The 14,575-nt window shown below is 39.7% G+C and overlaps 1 protein-coding gene across 1 annotated transcript; it reads right to left on the minus strand.

The window, feature by feature from the left end:
• Positions 1 to 6,683: 6,683 nt before the first annotated feature.
• LOC120556932 (green-sensitive opsin-like) lies at positions 6,684 to 9,076 on the minus strand. Its single transcript, XM_039796822.1, has 6 exons — positions 8,584 to 9,076; positions 8,315 to 8,483; positions 7,945 to 8,110; positions 7,576 to 7,815; positions 7,358 to 7,471; positions 6,684 to 6,911 (listed from the first exon to the last, which is right to left on the minus strand). The coding sequence occupies exons 1-5, from the start codon at positions 8,966 to 8,968 to the stop codon at positions 7,373 to 7,375; spliced, it is 1,059 nt and encodes a 352-aa protein (XP_039652756.1). The 5' UTR covers positions 8,969 to 9,076; the 3' UTR covers positions 6,684 to 6,911; positions 7,358 to 7,372.
• Between the last annotated feature and the right edge of the window lie 5,499 nt (positions 9,077 to 14,575).

Below are 14,575 nucleotides of genomic sequence, written 5' to 3' on the forward strand. Positions count from 1 at the left end.
TGATGATACCCTAGTGTTCAGCAAAACATTTGAAAACCATGTCAGTGATGTAAGAACAGTATTGGAGAGACTGAGACAGTATGGCATCAAGTTAAAACCAAGCAAATGTGAGTTATTCAAAGCTGAAATGCGTTATCTTGGGAGAATAGTATCAGCAAAAGGGAACAAAATTGATCCTTCTGACACTGCTGCCATCAGAGTTTTAAAAGACAAAAAACCCAGAATGGTTGGTGAGTTAAGACAGATTATGGGACTGTTGAGCTACTATCGCCAGTACAGAAAAGATGTTTCTCGCATTGCCAGCCCCCTCTAACTAAGGCATCCGCCCACGTGGTAAGTCCACAACCTGAGGGAAGGAAGCTGTGAAAAAAAGTAAATGTAAAAGGTGTGCCATCCCACACACCAATTGAATGGACAGACTCACACCAACAAATTCTTGAACGACTCATAGACTGTCTGGTCCAACCACCTGTCCTAGCATTCCCTGATTTTTCCCAGCCATTTGTACTTCACACAGACGCATCCAATAAGGGACTTCGTAGCCGTGCTGTATCAGAAACAAGATGGAAAGCTGCGTGTTATTGCATACGGTTCCCGAACACTGTCAGCATCAGAAAGAAACTATCATCTCCATTCAGGGAAACTGGAATTCCTTGCTCTTAAGTGGGCAATTACAGAAAGATTACGTGACTATTTGTACTATGCCCCCTTTTTTACAGTTTACAGTGACAACAACCCTTTTACTTATGTGTTGTCCACGACTAAGTTGAACGCGACAGGGAGTAGATGGGTAGCAGAATTGGCGGACTTCAAATTTACCATCAAATACCGCCCAGGCAAAGAGAACATTGATGCCGATAGTTTATCTAGGATACCGGTCAATGTTGAAAAACTGATGCATGAGTGCACAGAAGAAATGTCTTATGATGCAGTGGGAACAACTGCTCAGGCAGTAGAAACACAGCCAGAGTCAAATCCTCCATCTAGATAAGTGCAAAGGCGGATACGAGTATATACTAGAGATTGTAGATAATTTTACGCGTTTTGCACAGGCGTACCCGACAACATCAAAATCTGGAAAAACAGTGGCTGACAAAATATTCAATGATTATGCTCTGAAATTCGGATTTCCAACACGCATTCACCATGATCAGGGAGGTGAGTTTGAGAATCAACTCTTCTCACAGTTGAGCAAATACTGCAGTGTAGCTGGATCAAGGACTACCCCTTACCATCCACAGGGGAATGGCCAAGTAGAACACTTTAATTGGACATTAATGCAGATGCTTAAGACTCACAGACAAAGACAAGATGAACTGGAAAGACTCTCTGAATAAGCTCATATTCGCTTATAACTGCACACGTACAAGTACGTTGTCACACGGCCGCAGAAACAATGTAGACCACCAAAGACCCACAGATATGACAAAATTGGAACCCCATCCTGCTAAAGCCTTGCTGTACTGCCCTCTTATGTAAGGACTCAAGTATGGGCACAACCAGTACAGTCCTATTACAACCAGCACCTTTATTTGTGTGGAATGTAAACTGAAAAAAATATTCTTGCTTTGAACAGTTTAAACTGCCTTGCACTCATTGACTCATGAGACAGCAGAGTGCTGCTGATGTCACAAACATTGCACAGTTGAGGACTTTGTTACACAAGTTGACTGTGGTGGATTCAAATGACGTACTGTAAAGAGTTGGACATTCCTTTCGATAATGGACGTATACAGTATGTGTTATGTTGAGACAGACAGAATGTATCAAAAGAGTTCCAGTCTGTAAAAAGTGTTGTGAAAATGTTTGAACTTATGGTTAGAGGTAATGATGTTGAGGACAACATCTAATTTTGAGGGGAAGTATGTGACCGATGGAATAATATGTATTACCAGTAAATCACTGCAACAAGTAAAAGTAATGTGTATTACCAGTAAGTCAGAGCAAGCAGTCGAGTAACAGCAGTTGAGGGTTCATATTTGAGTAATTTGGGCATTTTCATATGTTAATGGTATATACAGTTTATAGTTGTTATACAGTTATACAGTGTATAATTGTCAGTTTCAGCAGTTACAGTACAGTATGTTTGTGATTTCTTATTTTTCATGTGCAAAATGTTATTCCAACACCAGCAGCAGTGTAAACAAGAGCGTTGTAGTTACTGGAGGGCTCCAGCAGGGGGAATGTAAAACTGTTGAGCTATGTAGCGGTGCACATCGCTTCCTCCCTTCAGTCATTACACACATGATGGAGGAAAGTTTGTGTCCTTGCATCTTTCATTCAACTACTCCCCTTCTCAGGGCTATTACATGCGCCCACAGTATATTCAATTAGGGTCAGGTTATCGGCAGGCTACATCATGAGATAGATGACCTATCGGGTATGGAAGAATGGTGTAATTAAAAAATGTTTCACTTCTTTGTAGACACCTGCAGGTGGCATAATCTGCCTATATCATCTGAATGCTCTCCAAGAGCCAAGAGAAGATCTAGCTTTTAAAATGATTTTCTTTTTAAATGATAAGCTCTTTACACATACACTCTAGACTAGAGGATAAATGATGTGGGATGCACTGAATGCTTAAATGATACATGAAACCACATGCATGTTGCAATGCTCTGCAGATGTTAGGGTTAATGTATTGACGTTGACCTCAAAGGGGTGGTATTGCATCACACCAGAAATGCAGGGTTCCCACTAAACAGTGTTAATCACGTCTTTCTACCTGGACAACAGACATTTTTTTCCATTAAATTGTCACCAACAGCCTCCCTTTTGCACTTGTTCTGAGAAATGCTCTAAGACTCTCAGACTTGTGTCCTTGCTCATCTCATGACTCATCTCCTGGTAATATTAACTTAAATTGCAGCTAGGCTGTGATTTAAAACAATACTGTATGGCATATTGCAGGACACTGGGTATCGAGTTAAGTAAGTTCTGTCTTTCTAAATGTGTCATATGTTCAAGGGTTTCTTACTCAGATGATCATGTACTCAACTTTGAAAGACATGAAAAATCAGAGCTTCATCCAAAGATACTGATTCCAACTGTGAAGTATTTTCCCTGAGAAATACTGTAATTTATTTCATTCAAATAGATAATTTTGTGTCTTGTGACTAGTGACTTTTCTAAATTACTGTGAAATTAAGTTGCAGCCACTGAAATACATATTGTATTTGTGTTTCCCATCACGCTATATATATATACAGTATATATATATATTTATACACAGTATATATATTTATAGTTGTTGCCTATTGACACCACTCCTGCTGGCTTGTTTATTTTCATTAATTTTACTTTTTCTCACGAATACATCGATTATTTTATTTGATTTTCATACTCAGTTCATTAGCATAGTTCAATAGTTATATACATACGCATTTTATCATCCCTCCACCGTATTTTGTTTTATACAGGGTTGGAGTCTGACATGATGCCTGGCCTGCGTCTTCCACCGGAGGATGCAAGTTAAGTTACCTAGCCACAACAACTCCATGCAAAGGCTACATCTGCTTTAGTAAGGATGAGGAAATACTTAATAAGTGAACTTTACCGGCTATGGGGGGAACTATGCACCTTCTGTGGAGCTTCTGTGTCAATACGGAATTCTCCGACACCCAAAGTGTGTCCACCAAGGATCTTGTCGCAACAAAATTTACATGGCTCGCAAGGATGGCAAAATATTCCCCTGTCTCTGGACTGTTAATCACGGTGATTTGAAGCCTCATCTGCCCAGATCGGATATGCACAGTAAGTCAAACCGACGGAAAGCTGGATTGTTCAACATAAGATCCCTCACCGGCGGGGCTTCTCTTGTCGGCGACTTCGTTGTGGGCCGTGGACTGGACTTTCTGTGTCTTGCGTGGCAGCGGAGCGATGATTTCTTCCACATGAAAGCAGCCCCGCATGGATTTGTTTACATCTGTAATCCCCGCTCATCCGGGAGGGGAGGTGGTCTCGCACTGCTCTATTGCAAGAACTGGAAGTTTACACCCCTGCCTGCTATTATAAGAGCTTAAAACGATTACGTCAATTGTGTTAAAATTCTAAGCTCTCCTATACTGAAGGTTGCCATCTGTCTTTCTGACAATTATGTCTTATGAGTTATCTATTGCTTTAAACTTGCGTTCATGTTACCCAAAGTCAGTAAAACTACTGTCAAAGGATTAAATCTAACAAAACAACCTGGTTGAGCAGCATTTTTGGAATGCCCTCTGTTCTTATTTACCTTGAACCGCCTTGCACGGCAGTGAGGGATTAAGGCCTTTTTATAGTTGTGCGTCGAATTGACGGCGCAGGGTCCCTACACCGTAGCCTGACGTGCACCTCTCGAAAAATGTAACTACACGTCGCAGCGACGCACGTAGCTCGGCCGTGGCTTATGTGGTAGCATTGCATTTTCCCCCGACTCATTTCCTGGTTCTCCTTCTCCATAAACAACATGAAATCAAGGAGAGGGTTCACTTTTCCTGCTCCAGATTTCCCACCGTGGTCAGAAAGCTCAGGGGAGACACTTTGTTTCTCTCGCTATGACTCTAGAGTCTACTCGCTCCGAAGATAATCGCCGGCACTCTCTGACTTCTCCCTCTACCACACACTCACTCACATGCGGCTCGCTCGACGCACACACCAGCGCATAAGTATAAACATCAGGCCACTTTTAAGGCTACGGCGAGAGTTCTGTAAAACGGCCTTTAGGGACTCTGTGACTTGACTCCAGGGCTAGAGTGGGACTCATTTTCAGCCCTGGAGTGTTATGCCTTGACCGGCTCACTTTACTTCACAACTGACTTTATTAAAATAATGTGATTAAAACCTTAGTAGGCCTATACAAGTCAGCATTTGGGCACTGTTCTCTATAGCCTTGTAATTCAGTGTATTTTTGCCAATTCAGTGCGAATACAGTTAGAGTTGCTTCACAATGTAGATTTATTAGATGTTGTTAGCATCTTTACAATAACACAATGATATAATATCAGAATCTATGCTCTGTGCGAATAAGTGTTCACAGATACCTTGAAATGAAATAAAATGAATAAAAATGTAAAATCAAAAGACAAAGAATAAAATAAAAAATATTCTTTGTATAATATTTCATATTACCTTCATCCTATTCACTTTCAGTCGTGGGCTTAGTATATTTACTATGTTACTTTCGATGATAAAAGGCATAATGGGTCACTAGTAACATTTGGGAATGGATAGTGGGTAGCCTATATTGTAACTATCTGATCATGTTTGCTTGTTCACACACTGTACCACAGCTTACAGTAGATGTGCCCTTCACACTGACAGCAGCTATGCACACTACTGGTTCTGCTTCTGACACTAAATCCAATTTTAAAAATGGTCATAACTCTCAGCACAAACCTCCCCTTTTTATAAAGCTTTCTGATCAAGTCAGTTTCCTTAATGCAGTGCCGAATCATCTGGGATCATTAATTATCTCCTATATTATCTCCTATCTCCTGTCTAAAGGTCTAGGCCTACTTTACACCATACTGTTCATTAATAATAATTCTAGTTCTTATTATATTCACTCAATGAGTAACCCTAGCCATGAGCCCGTAACTCCTGAGTGGGAAGCACTCAGGAGTTACGGGCTCATGGTTTGTGCTTGGTACTGGCTCTTCATTGTCACTGTTAGCAGCAAACTGGACTAGTGACTGCAGCTCAAGAGCTACAAGAAAAAGTTTGATTCATGAATATGAACGGTGGTTTTCAGGCCACACATCCTGTAGCTTTTTTCATCGTCTTCACTTGGCTTCACTCTCAAACTACTAGCTGGTTTTATTGAAGAAGTTGCTCAGTTTAGCCTAATTATTATTATTATCTATTTGTATAGCTTATTTTTGCTCTTGGCCGCATCCTCTAACAAGCACCACTGAATGAAGTGTACAAGGTAACGGTTTGTTTTTGAGCAAGGGGCCGCCGTTGGAGGACCCAAACCATAATCACGTCATAATGACCTCTGCGAGTTGGCTGCATGAATGTAGAGAACAGTGGGCTGCAAGAAAAATAAAAAAAAATAAACCAATGAAAAGAGTGGACAGGCAGCCTGGGGACACCATTCATTATATATTTAACTATGATTTCAATGCAGTACCATGACTGAACACCGCAAGCCCACGCAATCAAAAAACCCAGACACCCGGCTAGCCATTTCAGGTGTGACGCAAAGGGGTAGTAGTGACAGTATGGACCTCTTTCTTCCGATTGCGAATACCAAGATATGAATGAAATGTTTTACATTTCTAAATTGAATTCAAATGCAAAAGGATCCCTCCTCTGTCCTTCCTTTTTTCCATTAAAGGTTACTGTTTGTTTTTGTTTTTTTCCAATTACCGACTTTAAAGAACTCTGAGGCAAACTTTTTTTTTTTATCTAACTTGACTTGACATACAGGCAAAACTACACTAACTGGTAATTGACCTTAAAAATATGTTTCTCAAATCTGTGAATGTGTAGGCTACTTTGGTTTAAACAACAGGTAATCAAACCAGCATGTATTATGTTAAATGAACACAGGAGTACATTTTTTTTTAATGCATGTATTACCTAGTTTATCCCATATTTTTTGTCTTTTTCATATTGCTTGCTTTCATAATACATTACAATTATGCTACTGGTAGACCAGTAAAACACTTAATTACAAGAAAAGAGACTCGTTGTGTTACACATTCATCATGGCAGAAAATAGTGTCACATTTTACGTGTTTTGAATGTCATTAAATCCTGCATATGAGTCACAGTTAATTGACTCAATAGCTCATTCACTCACTCACTCACATGTTCTTGCACACACAGACACAAAAGCTGTGCAAGATAACCTCCACAGCATATGCATTTCATTACAGTTGAATCCCTCAGCGTGTTTAGTCCAGAGTCCGTTCATCATATCCATGAATCTGTTTGGCAAAAAAAAAGACAATTGACTTTTTCAAAATCTGGAAGGGATCATTAAGAAAAATATCTACAGAGTTGAGGATGGCATTGTGATTAAGGCATGACCCCAGGCAAAACCATAATCTTTCAATTTTGAGTTTTGGGCTATTTTACTTCCATAGCATGTCTTCTTTCAGACTATTGGGGGAAAAAAAATCACAAATACACATGTATTTGTTTATTTTACTACCTTTCTCCTAAATTTAGCAAAAGTTAGCATTAGATAATGCCTCATTTGCATATTTTAACAAAACATTTCCAAAAAAGCTTCTTGGGTTGTGTTTGGCTCGAGGTCATGGTGCAAAAGACCCTAGGGTGAAATTACTCCAAACCATCACTTTAATGTAAGTAATCAACTGGGGAAGTTTCATGGTAATATCTATTAGTTCATATTTTTTCTCCTATTCACCTGCAGTGTCTCCCCTTAAGACACAGAGGACACTTCTGTCTTGCTGGCAGAGACTGAAGTCTCATCCTCCACCGAGCCACCCATTCCAACAGAGCTCAGCATGCAGTTACGGAACTGAAAAAGAAGGCAAAGACAGTTAATTGAGAAACAAGTTCACTGTTCAGGATTGAAAAAAGAAGAAAAAGCAAATACTAGCAGCTAGACCGTATTGAGTGTACCTGTTTGTTCATCAGCACGTAGATAACAGGGTTGTACAATGCTGAGCTCTTTGCAAAGAAGGCGGGTATAGCTGCTGTCAGGGGGGAGAAGTAAGCTCCCTTGTTCAGGAAGATCCAACCGGCGAAAGAGGCATATGGCACCCAGGCTACTAGGAAGCCCATAACCATCAAGAAGCACATGCGTGTTACTTCCCTCTCTGCCTTCTGGGTGGACTCTGACTCCTGCTGCTTGGCGGCGGCCTAAGGTAAATAAAGTAAAATATCAGTTCATTCAATAAGTTCTACAATATACAGTAGTGGCATTTTTAGTTTAGTTAGTTTATTTGAATGTTAATAATAGATAAAACATTTTTTTAAACTTTCACTTACAGCTTTGACTGTCAGGACAAGGCATCCATAACTGAAGAAAATTATGAAGACGGGAGTGAAGAAGTGGACAGTAAACATGTAGATGACATATGATTCATTGTTGTAGCCTGGAGCCAGAGTGTAGTAGTCAGGTCCACAGGAGCACTGCATGCCCTCAGGAATGTACCTGTGTATGGTTTAAGAAGAACAAATCATGCAGACATTTATCAATGTTTATGACAACAGACATTTACCTTATGCATCTAAAACATCTAAATGGTGTTTTTGAGTGGTTAGAAATATAGACATTTTTGCATACCAGTTTAAAATATGAATTCATATTAACCTAAAATCTAAAGTAAAAGAAAAATGTAAAGAATGTGTACATTACCTGGACCAGCCAAACAGTGGGGGTCCAGCGCATGCAAAAGCCATGATCCAGGTGAAAAGCACTCCAGCTCCTGCATGAGTTCCACTGAACTTGAAGCTTCCCATGGGTTTGCAGACGACAATGTATCTCTCAACAGCCAGGACTACAAGGGACCATAGAGCAACTTCACCTACAGAAGAAAGGTATAGATTAATTAATATTATGCAAAAAAAAAGTCAAACACATTGAAGACACACTGAAGAAGGATTCTCCTGATACGCCATTCTTACCTCCAAGTGTGGCCATGAATCCCTCAACAGCACAGGAAGTGGCTCCGAGAATGAAGTAGCCACTGAAAGCAGATATGATGGTGATAGTGAATCCGAACATGCACATGATCAGTCCAGCCACAGCAAGGTTGACCAGGATGTAGTTGAGAGGTTGCCGGAGCTTCTTGTTTGTAGCCGTTACATACAATGTCAGAACATTGATGGGAGTTCCAGTGCAGATCAAGAAGAACATGTAGAAAGCTAGAAGCTTGAACATGATGGGATCTACCATATAATACTGTTGGTATTCAAAAGGACTTCTAACAACCCCAGTCTTATTGGACATAGGGATGTAGAAGTTCTTGCCTTCTGTGCCATTGGGCTGGAATCCTCCGTCCCAAACCATTTTCAGTTACCTTCTTTGCTCAGGCTTCAATTGATGGACAGTAGAAATAGTGTGCACAGTCACACAGTAGTCACTAGTGGTGTAAGCCCACTCCCACAGCTTATGCTGTCCAGTTGATCTGTTTAATACCTTCCCGTGTTTATCCACAACAAGATTACAAGAGGATTGTGACGAAGTGGACAGCTCAAGTTTGACTGATATTTGACCTTAAGAAAGGGACCTACCTTTCTACATTTGCCATGTTTTCTTAATCTATATGTTTTGGAAAAATAAAGGAGAAAGTGTTGCATTACAAAATAAGTCATACTATGAGAACAACTTTTTTCTCTTTTTATGGAAGGCTATGTTTAAATTCTCACAATTATAGAAGCAAGGTAAGTAGAAATAATTCATATTTCTTATTAAATTTTAACTGAAGAATATTCAATATATCTTTAAAATAGTACTAATTACAATTTAAAATGGAATACACGACTAGGTTACTATATATTTAAGTATTGCAGGAAGGAATGAGTGAGGGATTTCATTTTCTTAATGTAACAATTACAAATGATTATCTCTTAAAATGTATTGGTGCACACATATCAACGATAGTTAGGTATTGTAACTCCAGATTCGATGAGTATAGGCCTAGCCTTCTAAGAGCTGTTGCTATTGGGTTTATCCCTCGTGCATGCGCAGTTGTGAAGATTTCTTTCACACCTTTGTGCCCTGCCCGGCCTCTCTTACGTCCACAGTTACTGAATATTACAGCTGCGAGACCAGAGATCTGCTACCAACATCAGCATTTTTCTTTAGCCAATGTTAGTGAAGCAGGTGGCCCGGATCTTAGAGGGCTATGCCTCATAAAATCTGGAGTTACAATACGTAACTCGTCTATTTTGCATATAGGCTTCGCCCTGTAAGAGCTGTTGCTATTGAGTTAAGTGCGAAGCCGATGTAGTCAATGCCACCTGTGACACCAAAATCCACAAGCAGATAGCATAGACTAGCTCCTCTTCCTTCTCACACTGTACAGGTTTTGTTATGTAACAAAATTATATTGTTTGCTTAAAAATCTGATAGGCTATCCCCATGACTGGCCTGCTTAACGTTGTGAAGCCCTGCCGCATGGATTCTGAAGATGCTCCATAATTAAGATTAAGATCATCATTAATTAATGCAAAGCACATTCCTCACGGCACTCTGTTGCCGGAGGATGGAGACCTGGCACACCAGATCTAATAGCACATCATATGCCGTTAAGTGTGGATAAGACCGAGTGAATCATGGGGACATATTGCGCAATGAAAGCGGATGCCACTCCCTTTACACTAAAAATGTGGGTGGTAACCTCACATAGCTGGTGAGACAGCCACTGTTTCAAAAGAGCCGCGTGTGTTAGGGTTCAGGGAAGTTGAGGACCCAAAGGCAGAGAGCAGGCAGGCAGGCGGGAAAAAGTTTGAGGTGGAAGATTTATTAGTCCATTAAAACAAAGTACAAATAAACAAAGGTACGGTGGCCCTGAGAGGCCACTGCACTGTAACTTAAGAAAATGCACCAAATAGATCACATCACGTAACTGTAAGAGAACACACGCAAACAGATCACAACACACAACAATAAGAGAACACATGCAAATGGATCACAACACGCAACAATAAGAAAACACACGCAAATAAAACCACAACACGCAACATTATGAAAACGCACGCAAATAAACCACAACACGCAACAATAAGAAAATGCACGCAAATAGACCACAACAAGCAACAATAAGAAAACGCACACAAATAAACCACAACATGCAACAATAAGAAAATACATGCAAATAGACCACAAAGCACAACAATAACAAAATGCACGCAAATAAACCACAACAGGTAACATTAAGAAAACGCATGCAAATAAACCACAACACGCAACAATAAGAAAACGCACGCAAATAGACCACAACATAACAGAAGTGTTTCCAGGGGACACTTTTAAGTGATGCACACATCTGGCTTGCTTGCTGCATTTACGACTATACGTCAGTGGTGTTTGGAAATAAGTTAAAATGTACGTTTTTTTTGGCTTTTTCATTTCATTGACATTGTATGATTCTGATATTAACTATTGCAGATATCTGCTGTTACAGTTTTTAAAAATTTTTTACAACACCACACTCACCACAATTCCTAGATTGTTTGCAAAATGACACACTTCAGTCAAAACATATACACTTCAGTCAAAACATATACACATATATATACACAGTTTTTTTCAATTGCTTAAGCACGATTTTGAAAACAGGGACAGTGTTTTTCAAAACACTACACACAATTAGCACAACCACACACCCAATTAGCACAACACCCTTGCACCTTTGCAAAATGAAAGACACTTGCAAAAACTATACACTAATTTATAAAAAACATATTTTGTTACCAAATGAAACACACACGTTCCATTTGACTTAATTAAGTTTTAACCAGATACACACTGCTGTTGCTAACCTAAAACACTTTTAGCAATTATACTTCTCAGTGATTAGAGTACTATAAATCAATTACAAAGAGAAAGTACAAATATACAATAAGTTCATCAAACATTACACAAGACCAATGCTGCAGGGCTGGAGATCGTAAACTCTCCACCGCCATGCAGAGAAAAACTCTTCGATTGGGTTTAGAAACGGAGAGTATGGTGGAAGTTATAGTACTGTAAACTGTGGATGGTGTTGAAACCAGTTCTGGACAAGAGCAGAGCGGTGGAATGACACATTGTCCCAGATGACAATGTATTGCATCTGGTGCATTTGGTTAACTGCTCTGACGATGTTGTGCAATCGGTCCAAAAATGCGAGAATGTGAGGTGTGTTGTAAGTGCCCATATTGGCATGACGGAGGAGGACCCTATTCTTTGTAATGGCAGCACAAAGGGTGAGGTTACCCCCTCGTTGCCCTGGGACATTGATTATAGCCCTGTGGACAATGATATTTCTGGCTCTCCTTCTTGCTTTTGTGAGGTTGAACCTTGCCTCATCTATGTATATGTGTTCATGCGGGAGTTCTTCAGCATCCATCTGTAAAACTCTCTGAAATACAGTAAAAGAAAAGATTGCGTAGTTCAGGATGGATCCAGTATATGGTCAATGTACATGTAAAAAGGTAATGTGTGCAGTATGCAACATCACAGTGCTAAAGTGAACAATACATACCTCCACATACTCATGCCGCAGCCTTTTGGCCCTCTCTGAATTCCGCTCAAAAGGCACTCGATAAATTTGTTTCATTTGAACCTGATGTCTTTTCAGGATGCGTGCCAGTGTTGACAGAGAGACCTGATGGACATTATTGAAAATGGCATGGTCACTGATAATGTTGGCTTGGATTTCTCTGAGCCTGATAGCATTATTGGCCAAAACCATGTTTATGATCTCTCTCTCTTGTTCTTGCGTGAATATGGGCCCCCTTCCTCCTTGTCGTTCTCGACCCTCGATCCTATGTAGAAAATACAACTAGAAATACACAAAATTTCACAGGAAGGGGTATCAAAAGTGCTGATATGGTGCATACAATAATCACCTGTAATGTAACTGTAGACAGATTTTCTTTTACCTGTTTTCTTGTCGAAATGTCCTTATGACAGATGCCACTGTATATCTACTAAGATTTGGCTGAACTCTTAGTCCAGCCTCCCTCAGCGTCAATCCGTGGTTCACAACATGGTCTACTAGTGTTGCACGAATTTCATTTGATAAATTTGGTCCTCTTCTTCTTTGAGCACATTCTCCAGCTTCAGGTCTTTCTCTCCCCTCTCCCTCTCCCTCTCCCTCTCCCTCTCCCTCTTCCTCTCCCTCTACCTCTGGCTGGGCCTTCGCCTCTTCCTCTTCCTCTTCCTGTACCTCCTCCTCCTCCTCCTCCTCCTCCTCTATGGATTCCCCCTCTCACTCTCAGTCTTCTTCTTCTGACTCCTTCCATTTTGGTTGAAGGCAGGTGAACTTACCTGCTGCATTTTATATAGTGCTTAAACCTGATTGGTGTGTCTACAATTAAGCAATCATGTTTTTGCGTACCTGGTGGCTGTGTTTAACCAATTGGTTCATGGTGTGTTCATTTGAAAGCCTTTGCTTTGAAATTGCAAGGAAATGACATCATGATAAATGTCTGTGTCAAATGCATACAAGTGTGTTTTGCAATAACTGTGTGTAATGTTTTGCAAAAAGTGTGAAGCTGACAATGTGCTTACAGTTGTGCAAATCTAGGCCAGTGTTTTGCTCCTTGAGTGTGAGGTTTTGCTAATTGTGGGAAAGTTTTAATTTTAGTGTGTAAGCAATTGAAAAAAACTGTAACCTCAATGATCAGACATTATTGCAGCCAGTTTCACACTGCTGTGATAAATAAAAAACACATTTGTAAAAAAACTAATTTTAGGAAATAGCATGTGCTAGATTTTTGGCCAGACATTGTTATGTAAGGGATAATTTAGATGACAAATAGTGAGAAACCCACAACATTCTTCATGATTAGTTTGAGATATAGGGAGAATGTACACAAATAAGCCTACTATAAACTTACCAAGGACTGCACAACACTGATGCTGCAGACTGAATATGTTAAGTATTTATTTCAATACTTACAGTATTTCTTACCATAATCAGTTACAGTAATCAACCAACAATGAAATCAATGAAACAAATAAAATCTGTAGACAAATAAAAATTACTGCATGAAGTACATACACTTTGACTCTGAAGAAAAACTACTGAAAAGCAACAAGAATACTGTAACTATTCATCATCTCTCCGTCTGGCTGGATCAGGCCATATAGCACACCTGAGTGCTGCATTTTCAAATTAGCACGTGTGCTTCCACACCTGGTGGATGTGTTTATCCAATTCGTTCATTGGTGTGGTCATTGGCAATCCGGGGCTTTGTAATGACAAGGAAGTAACCTCACAATCCTTATCTCTGTCTAAGGTGTGAAAATGTGTGTAGAGTTTTGCAAATCACTGTGTGTAATGTTTTGCAAAAAGGGTGAAGCAGACATTGTGTGTAATGTTGTGCAAATCTGTGGAGGTGTTTTGCTCATTGGAGTAGAATTTTGCAAATTGTTTGGAAATTTTTATTTTAGTGTGTAAATAATCGTAAAAAACTGTACACTAGCGATAGCATTTTGCTTATTCTAGTTAGCCTTTTGCTAACATTAAAACCTTTGTGTGGAACAAACTTTTAACTTTTCTTACAATTGGGTTTTGACTGCGACAAGTCAACATGTCTGCTGTCAGTCAGAAGTTTCGTTAGACTTTCTCTTCCATCACTTTGACTGACAGAGTCATAAATATTAAGTCATAATCTTCTGGGTGTGGAGAAAGATGTCAACATGGGCATCATCCTCTGTTTTCAAAAGACTTGAAGATTATACTACCATCAAAATACAGTTCAGCTTTTCTGATGTAGATGTTTTGTGGGGTGCAAATTTTCTAAGTATTGTGGTGCTGCAGAGACGTCACAGCCTACACATCGTATCTTACACACTAAATAAAAAAACTTTGTTTGGTACAGATCCTCGCAAAAATCACATTTACATTTTTTAAATTTCAAACTTTTTCAATGAAAATGAGAACAATGATACAAAAATGAT

This window comes from Perca fluviatilis, chromosome 4 (assembly GCF_010015445.1).
Source record: "Perca fluviatilis chromosome 4, GENO_Pfluv_1.0, whole genome shotgun sequence".
Taxonomy (NCBI): domain Eukaryota; kingdom Metazoa; phylum Chordata; class Actinopteri; order Perciformes; family Percidae; genus Perca; species Perca fluviatilis.